Source organism: Priapulus caudatus, unplaced genomic scaffold, assembly GCF_000485595.1.
Source record: "Priapulus caudatus unplaced genomic scaffold, Priapulus_caudatus-5.0.1 Scaffold150, whole genome shotgun sequence".
NCBI classification, from domain to species: domain Eukaryota; kingdom Metazoa; phylum Priapulida; class Priapulimorpha; order Priapulimorphida; family Priapulidae; genus Priapulus; species Priapulus caudatus.
The window spans coordinates 104819-115501 of record NW_014577211.1 but is presented as its reverse complement, the minus strand read 5'-3'; the positions used below and the strand labels follow the sequence as shown (position 1 = coordinate 115501).

Here is a 10683-nt window from a genome sequence, read left to right as displayed (position 1 = left end):
CATATATAATTATCTTATTTATCTATATGTTAATCATAAATTCTACTAATTAAATTTAATTACAACATCCTAGTCGCGTCGACCTTGCACCTGTGCATCGAAACGCAAGGTATCTGACAGGTGGCGCCGCCGTCGTTTCAGGCAAGCAGCAGTTCCGCGAGCCGGACCTCCTCGACCCGTTTGCAACGTCTGTTCAGTTGTCTGCGCTTGAGGCCGAGTCGAAGTACCGGATCACGATCTGGCCGCTGACCGGTGCTGGAGTGGGAGAACCGTACTATGTGGAGCGGTCAACGCTGATGGGTGGAGGTCAGTCTGGCCACTGGGAACCAGTGGGCTACGAAACACTGTTACGAACAGTGTTGGCATGCTGTGACCATCACTGCGCGTATGAATGAGCAAAAATAAGCATGTGAATTTCACCTCCGACAAAGCCGGGTATTGCGAGTATTAATCACTATCGTTGATATTTGTTTCTAGTTGTTTTTGGGAGACTGTTTTGAGATGATGAAAATTTAAACCGTATCAGTTATCAGATTGCTTTTTTTCATTGTTGACGTGTTAACGTGTTGTGTTTCAGTTCCAAGTACACCGACACTGAGCATGCTTAGCCGTAACCAGACGCATGTCAACATCACGTGGACTAACTGGGATCTCACAAACAGGCCAGCGTCCATCTACTACGTGGTGTTCAAGAAAACCGGTAATGACTATTCTTACACTGCTTCGACCAAATATAGTGGGAAATTTCATCACTTTCACTTCAATTTCATCAATTTCGTCAATATTTAGGGAACCACAGTGAAGATTTGTAACCAGTCGTGGAAAGAAGTTTGAAAACCTAGCCAGTCTTAGCTTTCGAACACTTTTATTTCTACTATATGACCTATAGTAAACCCATAGCAATTGACGAGTCCTGCTCAAAACTTAACAGTTCTAGACTGGGCAGCCGCCTGCTATTTCGATCGCTGTTAGTTACTAATTAGCAATAGTCTGTACTGTTGGTGTCAGTATAAAAGCATCGAGCGGTAAACGCAATGAAACTGGAACTACTCGAGTTATCGCAAAGGTTGATTGTGTATTCTACCCTGCTTCGTTCTACGGGTGAACGGTGCACGGGTAGTGGGGGTGGGGGTCGTTCTACGGGTGAACAGTGCACGGGTAGTGGGGGTGGGGGTCGTTCTACGGCTGAACGGTGCACGGGTGGTGGTGATGGGGGTTGTAGTTTGGCCGCGAGTGACTATTGCCGACTCAGCAGGGATGTATCCCTTGTGAATGAGACTATGTCTCGTCATCCCTAGTAGACCATACGGGTTCTCTTCCTTGGTCCATGCGACTTGTAGCTGAAATGCACGACAAGCCATGTGTTAAACTAATGCATTTGTTTTCATCATGATCATGAACAAAACCGACTGCAAATTTTGCAATAACTTATTAAGTTATTACGCGACACATATGCTCCGTTTTGGAACTATAGTTTTGACTTAGGTTAGTCTCATCAGGTTCTGCCAGCTTGCTTCACCTTGAAAGCATCGTTGCTCTTTCAATTATGTACTTTATTCACTGGGCGGAGCATGGGCGAGGCTTGGGTGCAGCGTGGGTGGGTCATGGGTGGAGCATGCGTATGGCTTGGTAGGACATGGATGGGGTGTGTGGGGGGTCAGGTTGGCGTGGATATGTTTGACAGGGGGTTTATACTCATGACCAAGTTGATGAAAAGAGCACGTATAAAAACATGCGGCAGATGTGTGTGAATGCTTTGGGGGGGGGGGGGCAAATCCGCTACATGGCTGAAAATTATTCTTGGCTTATACACGCTATTCGCGGTGTGTAAACAAGGAACTTGAGTGTACAAATCCCTCGATATGTGGAAGATATAGGAAGGGAAGTGGCGTGTACACGATACGAATTCATATTGTGTGTGCCACCTAAAGTGGTGACTGCGATAATAAATCTATCATCGTAGGGGTGTACGAATAGATTATATTTGTATATTATGTTGGTGGTAATACAACGCGCGGGTACCAAGAAGAACACAGGAATGAATGAGGTAGAGAGCATAGCACGTTGTTCTTACATTGAAGCCGGGAGATGTTGGGAGCATGCTGTCACTTCACTTCTAATCACGCGTTATATACGCCAATTATAAAGATATGTTTAGCAAACCATTTTGCGCAAATATTAACGCAGATTCCTTCTCAATCTTGCAGTAAACGCACCTGAGACGTGTCGCTCGTCACCCCTCCACCCACCTACCCACCCACTGCACATAACTATTCGCGGTCGAAAGAAAAAAGAGGGTTACTTCTTTCATTTTCGTAACGCTGCTGTAGCACGTGGTCTCAACCTAGAAGCATTGAAATCTTAGGCTAAATAAATCAGAGTGACTCACGTCTTTGCCTGCACGCACACGTTTCGGTATCACCCCGTTTGTGTGGACAACGGCATTCCCCCGTTCACTTATTATATTGTTTTGTGGGCATAGTTGCACAATTCGAAGTGAATTTCATGTGCTTGCCAATGGGATTACACAAGAATCAACATAATCAAGCCATATTGAAGGGTGCTTAGATCAAAATTATTTAAGAAACAGGTGTACTATATATCAGTAGAGTAGCGCATGACACAGCAAAAGCAATGGCGACCTTTATTGAATACTCACTATATTCAATTTTTAATAGCATATGTCTTTAGATATTTCTAATTCACATTGAACAGTAGAAATTTGTATGTAGTAGAAATGGCATTCAATTCAAATAAAAACAATATTAAATGCTGGCGCCGATGAACGCTTTGCTATGCATGTTTGCCGCTGTTAGATAGATTAACGCTACAGAGGCCACGAAAACTGCACAGATGAAAATGAAAAGCCCCGTCATGTCGCCAATTGCGAGGATAGCGTAAGTAATGCGACCTTGGTCATCGTGATCCGCGAGATTAGTGCGCAGTCAAGTGAGAGTGTTGGGTGGCGTGGAGATTACAACCAGCGATGGTTGTGTCTACACTCACGTAGACGACCCTGCAGTAGGAATGCTGAAAACCGTGGTAGCCTAACGTTGAGACAGGTGTTTACTGTAGAAGTTAAGAGTATATACGGTACCGAGGCAGTTGAGATTCCCTCATGAATCTTTCACGCTATTTCCGAACGCTGGCAGCAGAACACCACAAGTCGTAATGGAACGCTATATCTCTTTTAAAAGCAGCACCCCGTCTATGATAATATTGGTTAGTGAAGGCCTTCACGGTGGGTCAGCGCTCTTGTAGCGGACTTAGCTGAGCGAATGAGGGCGCCAGTCACCCATAAGAAAACGTCAGAGAGCAGTGAAAGTGATAGGTCATACGTGTGCTGAAGAAAGATAGCGTGCGCAGATAGGCCGTGTTTGGATCGCTGATTCTCTAGTTCATTAGTCAATGTTCAGCCTTCGCGTAGCTGGCACGCATGCAGTGCGTCTGCGGATGGGTGCGACAAATGTTTGGGAGTTGGATGTTTAGTGGTTGCGCATCAGGGATTCGTTGTAGTGGCAGCAGATAACGGACGTAATGTAAGTAGTATTTACTGCAGCGACAGCGCTGTGTGTTGACGATGATGTTGTTGCCTAGTGACATTCTAACATGTTACGATAACGCGTAAAATTGCATTACAAATTGTAATTGCCTTGTAGCATCTTAATATCGTAGCATTGCAATTATAGGCGCGTTCACACACAAGAAAAACCGCGTACATTTTGGTGGTGATCCGGATCCAATTAATTATTTAATTCATTCATTCATTAATAAAAATTTTCACAGTGACAGAATTGAGCTGCCTTGGCGGAGGTCTGTGCTCTCCGAGTGCTCTAGTTATACATGTTTTTAATTGACAACTAATATGATGTCAATCGTCTGCGTTTGTTTGGACGTCTGATTTTCAGTACAATTAAAGTAAAAACCGTAACGTAGCAATTTGTGCAAACCATTTGACTTATTGCGGTTTCAAACGCGCTAGAAAAGAAAGAGACGTAGTTTCAGTTATCGTTAGTCGATGAATTTTATTCATTATAATTTCGATATATGCCAACATGGGTTTTGGCGGTGGCAGGCGGATGCTGATAAAGACTTAAGACACCTCTGCAAACAGATGACGGTGGTGGCAACGATAACGACGTTCTCTTGTTTTGCAGGCGAGGAGGCGTGGCGCAAGACACCTGAGCAGTACACGCGGCACTGGATCGAGGTTTTCCCACTGCAGCCGGGCACATCCTACACAATGCGCGTCGTTGGCGTCAACGACCAATGGGAAGCAGCCAGCTTACCACTCGCCATCAACACGCTTGGCTCGCGTGAGTGCAGCGCCCTCTATGACGACGTCTTGTCGCGTGGGGGGGGGGTCGGTGGCTAGCTCAATAAGATCATCGCAGATCATTGGTTGCAGGGTCGTCTGGAAGTAAACCCTGCCCAGGGACTAACATATGAGAGAAACATATATGAATTACAAAGGAGAGAATATATTATTATATATATATATAGGGAATATATGCTGAAATTATTATTGTTTTTGACGAGGTGGTCGCTAGTGGATAGCTGAGTATGGCGTGCAGTATGAGTGAGTATTTTTTGAGCGTGGTGTAATGCGTGAGCGTGACAGAGCAATCACGTGAAACCCCGCCAACGTTTACAGACCTGCCAACCCTTACGATTTTTTCGTATTCCTTACTAATTCCAAGATGTTTTTACGAATGTACAATCAAACTGAAAAACTTACGATTTTTTACGACTTGAAAATTAATGTGTTTTTTACATTGTGAGCCGAGAAATATCTGGCGATTGTGGGCCCAGCCATATTGGATCACGCGTTCACGTTGTTCTCGCGTGATCTAGAGTTAGTCCCATCATTCGTTGCACGCATAACATACAAACAAAATGGCCGCCTGCTGCAAGAAAAGAAAAGGCTTACTATTTTCATGAATCACAGGTTGGCAGGTCTGCGTTTACTTGCTTGAGCCATCGGCATGTGTGCGCATGACGGATTAATGACGAGAGGCAATGCGTTCGCTTCAATGGCTGCACGTGCACGGTGATGTGACGTTCGCTTGTTTAGGTAAGGACATTGGCGACGACTCGACGATAGCGAGCGTTGGATCGGCGAGCTGGTTCATCGGAATGATCATCGCCTTATTCCTGCTGCTCGCTGTCTTCATTCTCATGGTTCTGCTCAAGCGCCGCCGCGACGCACAGGATGCCGGTACGTGCCACCAGGTGGCGACATGCGTCGTCCGCATCCGGCGGAAATCGCGGGCGAGCTGTTGTCGTTGTCGTAAATTCCTCGGGATGTCTAACTAGCCGACTTCGCCGTTAACTAAAATAGAGTTTTTACGTTAAGGTTGTTCGGCCTGCGTAACAGTGTGGATGGTTGTACGGAGGGAGGCGAGATATGTACTGTATACGCCATATTTTCCACGTGCAGATATTTTCGCGAATTCAGACTTGACGGACAATTTCGCGAGTGGTTAATTTCGCGGTCGGTGAATTATGAATTATTCGGTATTATTCGGTATGAACTGTTCGCGTGTTGTTATTTTTGCGGTCGGGGACGCGTTCGCGAAATTCGCGAAAATTAAACCACCGCGAAACATACTGCGTATACAGTAAGGTGTTTGCGCGTCGGGTAGGGCAAAGTCGTCCCATCTGATGACCGCATGTATTTGTTCAGAGCTTGCTGTCACACCAGCGGTAAAGACTTTAAACAAAAATTCGGTTAACGCTTCCCATCTTTTTATGTTTAGCGTTTGTTTAGCATTTTTTCGATCTGCTTTTTTGGGAGATGGTCTCCTGCCGTAGAACAGAAATAGATGAACAATCAATGTCTTCACCGTTCACATTCCGAAGAGCTTTATCATTGTCGCGGCCACCATGTGGCAGCAGCGGTCAGTAGTGTCGTACACGCGTCGGGTCGCGCCGCTACTGTGTAGACTGTCTATGTGCTCAGATTCAAAATCATCAGTTCTCTAATTCATCTTGTTGCAGAACGGCAAGTCATGTTCCCTCCTGACAACATGGAATACCCGGCGGGGCGTACTGGAGGTCGATACACGCCAGACCTTCAGCCCGGCTACACAACCCATGCCTACCCGTAAGCATTGTTACTTACTAAGCTCTCTTGGTTAAAAGAAGGTCGCGTCGGCGCTGCTCGCGTGGTGTGTATTTTGCGCGCGATCGTGGGAACGATCCGGATGCAGCGAGCGCAGCGGCAAACGTTCGTCGTATCGTATCGCCACAAAAAGCTTTTATGGCACTCTGAGTGAACAGGTGTGAAATGGCATGTGGTGTGGTGCTCAATCTTTCATTTGCGTCTCAGACGTGATGTCAATCTTAGTGAGCATGCTTCGCCTCCGGACGGCAGTTGTTGTTGCGGGGGTTCACATCAACTGCTTGACAGAAAAACAGGGCAAAATCTCAAAATACAAATCAAAATCAAAATTAAAATGCAATTTTGTTACTAAATCGAAAGACACTGTGAGCGTCCAACTACAGGTCTTATGCTTGTTGGTGTTGTTATTGTTTTTGTTGGTGTTGTTGTTGTTGTTGTTGGTGTTGGTGTTGGTGTTGTTGTTGTTGTCGTTGATGATGTCGTTTTATGTAATGTAGATAAGGGCATATTACTGTCACTGTTGGACATGCATTTGGCTATTAACTGCCAGCCACTTGGGTCCTTCAGTCGTGACAACTTTAGCCATGGCAATTTTAATTTTTAAAATTTTTTAAATTTTTGGCATTTAAATTTTTATTAATCAAAATTCGGCTTTAATTAAAGATAAATTATTGGGACCCAGTAGACCATTATCACCTGGATATGGTCATCTGTTTGCAAGCTTTAGCCACTCGTACACACCTCGACAAACAATGTGTTCATTTGGGAATAATTGGAGTGATAAACGTCAATGAGCAGTAATCGTGGGCAGTAATGACACAGTTCAGGGCTGTTCTCCACTAATACGATACTGTCAGGAGTCTATCAATATTGATAGACTCCTGATACTGTGTATAATTCACACATCCGTCTTTCTCTCCTTCGTTGAATAACTGCGTCCGGCAGAGTAAAGTAGTTGATGAACCATAGCTATAACGCAGCTGGCTTCTGCATTTAATTAACAAATTTCCTCGTCGTCGAAAGTAAAATTCCATCGAATATGAATCCATAAAAACGTCTTCCTAACCTTTGCCACGGCGACGTCGTCTCGGATGCTGCCAGGTGTTTTTTTATCTTGGGCATATCGACGATTTGCATTAATTAATTAATTGATGTTAATTGGCGCGCGATGTTGTCTCTGTGCGTGATTGATGGCACCCACTAACTGCGGCGACTAACAGCAGCAATTGTAATGACGGTCACGCCCGATCTTCAAAAATGATTCAGAATATATTACTTTTCAACAATTTATTTCGCCTTATTTAAAAAAATTATTGGTTTCCACCGAACCTTTTGTCATCGTTTGTTCACCCAAAAAATATCGGTTTATATAGATCTGTCCATTATCAGTTTGTGCCCTATTTTTAATAGTTATAGGTTGTTACTTGACCTTCATAGTTATAGAGCCGTTGCCCTGATGTCCGCGTTATGAGAGGCTGTGTGAGAATCGCAACTGATGATGTCACACACGCATCATTGCAGGGTGTCGCGAAACCCGGACCCGCCGTCGTCGCGGCCAACACAAGAGCAGTCGTCGGTCGACAGCTCGGACGCGAAGCCGCCGATAGAGAGCAGTGACGCCGACTCGTTTCACACGGACCACGGCGAGAGCGACGTGGTGCGCTTTAACGAGGACGGATCGTTCGTCGGCCAGTACCAGCCGAAGAAGCGGCGGGCTCCGCCGGCCGTGCCCTCCGACTCCGCCGGTGGCGCCGCCGCGGGTGGCGGTGATGAAGCCACGCAGCAGTCGTTCGACACGTTTGTGTAGTCGCCACCGCCGCCGCCGTGTCTCGTGATGCAGACCACCGGTCAGCCACGCTCGGACGTCGGTCGCCGTCGGTCAGCGGTGCAAGAGTTGCCCCGCCGTCCGGGGTTGCTGAGACACCTTACACCAGACTCGCCCGTGCGTGCGTGAGTGCGCGTGGTGGTGGTGGGGTGGGGGGGGGTGTCTTGACCTGTGGTCTGATGGTAACTCGGTGTCGATAGCTGTTGTGGGCAAGTGGTGGTGGTGGCAGTGGTCGTAACAATTATTCACTTGTGCTGGAATCTAGACTAGCTCTACGTGTATGTTGTTAATACTGTCACTTGAACTGGTGTCTTACAGCTCTCTCTCTCCCTCTCGCTCTCTTCCTCTCTCTCTCTCTTCCTCTCCCTCTCTCTCTCTCTTCTTCTCCCTCTCGCTCTCTTCCTCTCCCTCTCGCTCTCTCTCTCTCTCTCTCTCTCTCTCTCTCTCTCTCTCTCTCTCTCTCTCTCTCTCTTCCTCTCTCTCTCTCTCTCTCTCTCTCTCTCTCTCTCTCTCTCTCTCTCTCTCTCTCTCTCTCTCTCTCTCTCTCTCTCTCTCTCTCTCTCTCTGCGATTTGGAGCGCGATGCTGATCGCGATTATTAGTGAGTATTATTGCGTTCACACTTGTAATAATCTCGGTATTTCGATCGCGATGCAAAAACCGGGATTTGCATCCCGCTTATTCGCGCCAGTGTGAACGCGCCTATTGTAACATGTTACATTAATATTTAACGTTGTTCTATGCATTGTAACATTGTTGCATTGTGAAATCGTTGAGCTGTAATATATGTTCATAAGATGACCTCACAATTTAAAAAGACGAAGAGAATAGTGAGAGAAAAAAGTGATAATCGTTTAACCGTCAAGATGGTATACTAACCGTTCAGTGATAATAATCTAAATGCCTATCTGACTTACCAAGCTTAGCAAGCCAATAGCTAGTATGACCCTCATGTCGACACGCAGTTTGCCCGCTCGTTAGCAATTCTCCTTCACATGAAAGTAGAAACGGAGAATAAGATGTCACGCACAGCTCAAAGTAATACAATGAAATAGGTAGGTTTTCATTCCGTAATTATTTCACGCGTAAACCGTAAAATATTACACCTTCGCATAGTGCGCAATTTTTATATAAATCAATCATATGCTGCAACTCTATTATTATTCATTCCTGTATATATATATATATATATATATATATATATATATATTGTGAGTTTGTATAACAAATTCTTTCTACGATGAGTGACAGAATTAGCTTAATCTGTTTGCTGCTTTTCTTTCAACCAATAGTTTACAATTTGTTACATCATGGCGTTTTCAAGACGCTTCATATAACGTATAGCATAACTATGACTGCATAAAGCTCTTATATGAGAATTATAATATGAGCGCATACGCAAGTGTCCAATTTGTAGTCCTATTATCCATAATGTTGTCTTTTTACAAAACAACAATCAACACATTTGACATTGACTAATGTGAGAGGAAGTTGGCTGATTGCAGCCGACACGCAATAATTTTCGATTTTCAACTGCGCGTATACGAATAAAAGCTTACCTGCGCTCTGAGTTCTGACGCTATGTGCTGTGGGGGAGGTGCTCCTGCGAGGCGGTAGAGAAGTGAAAGTTACGCTGACATGACGGTGTCGTCGCGCCTGCACCTGCATATATAGGGACGCCGAGGAGGGCCTTGGCCGAGCTGACCCAATTTGGCTCTTTGCGCTCCTAGTTACCTGTCTGCGGAAGAATGTCCAACGGCGCCCTCCGCCGCAGAGTCTTGAGATTCGCTCGCACGTGTCTGCTCCCGTTTCATTGCCAAGGCCTTCCCGGCTCATGATGGGTGGCTCGCTGATGTTTTGATGGAGAATTTATTTCTTGGTTCTTTGTGTGATATTCGATCGGCAGTGGTTTGGAACTGATGTAAAGGAATAGTAGGTTAAACCTTTTTTGTCGGAGCGTGTTGTTATGCCCTCCTCGTTTTATACTTTCGTACGTTTATGTTCAATGCTTGTCAGAGAAACATCATCTTCAGGTCCTCTAGGTTGGTAGATAAATGCTTTACTGATCGCATAGTCTGATGATAGGATGTAAACTGCATGAGAGCATCTTTACTGAAAAATTCGAGTCTGAAACCGTTCAGAATAATACAAGTATATCTATACAATTACAAATTATAGTCAGATCAATCGATTAGAACGCCTGTTCTTTTTGAGCATACCCATGTTATAGATTGAGGCAGAAGGCCTTTTTAGCTCATCTGACATAGTCAGATGCAGCTTGTAGAATTGCATGATTGTCCGTGCGTGCGTGCGTGCGTCCGTGCGTCCGGCCGTCTGTCAACAGTTGGGCACAAATCTTAACCGCTTGATGTACGGTTGATATAGTCAGATGCAGCTTGTAGAATTGCATGATTGTCCGTGCGTGCGTGCGTGCGTCCGTGCGTCCGGCCGTCTGTCAACAGTTGGGCACCAATCTTAACCGCTCGATGTACGGTTGATATAGTCAGATGCAGCTTGTAGAATTGCATGATTGTCCGTGCGTGCGTGCGTGCGTCCGTGCGTCCGGCCGTCTGTCAACAGTTGGGCACAAATCTTAACCGCTCGATGTACGGTTGATATAGTCAGATGCAGCTTGTAGAATCGCATGAGCGTGCGTTCGTCCGTCCGGCCGTGCGTCTGTGCGGCCGTGCGTCCGTCCGTGCGTCAACAGTTGGGCACAAATCTTAACCGCTCGA

General features: G+C 45.6%; 2 protein-coding genes across 2 annotated transcripts in view; both read left to right on the top strand.

Annotated features, from left to right (window-relative positions):
• Positions 1-141: 141 nt before the first annotated feature.
• On the top strand, positions 142-8336 carry LOC106806261 (neuroglian-like; the record flags this gene model as incomplete). The annotated part of the gene is given in 6 exon segments (XM_014808139.1): positions 142-306; positions 578-700; positions 4158-4316; positions 5075-5218; positions 6001-6106; positions 7646-8336. Coding segments are annotated over 6 exon segments (983 nt in total), but the record flags the coding sequence as incomplete, so codon positions are not given.
• LOC106806264 (thiosulfate sulfurtransferase/rhodanese-like domain-containing protein 2) overlaps positions 3447-10683 on the top strand; it is a 21566-nt gene continuing 14329 nt past the window's right edge. Inside the window, exon 1 of the mRNA XM_014808141.1 lies at positions 3447-3539. The gene's annotated coding sequence lies outside the window, so the exon portion shown is untranslated. The remainder of the gene's footprint in view (positions 3540-10683) is intronic.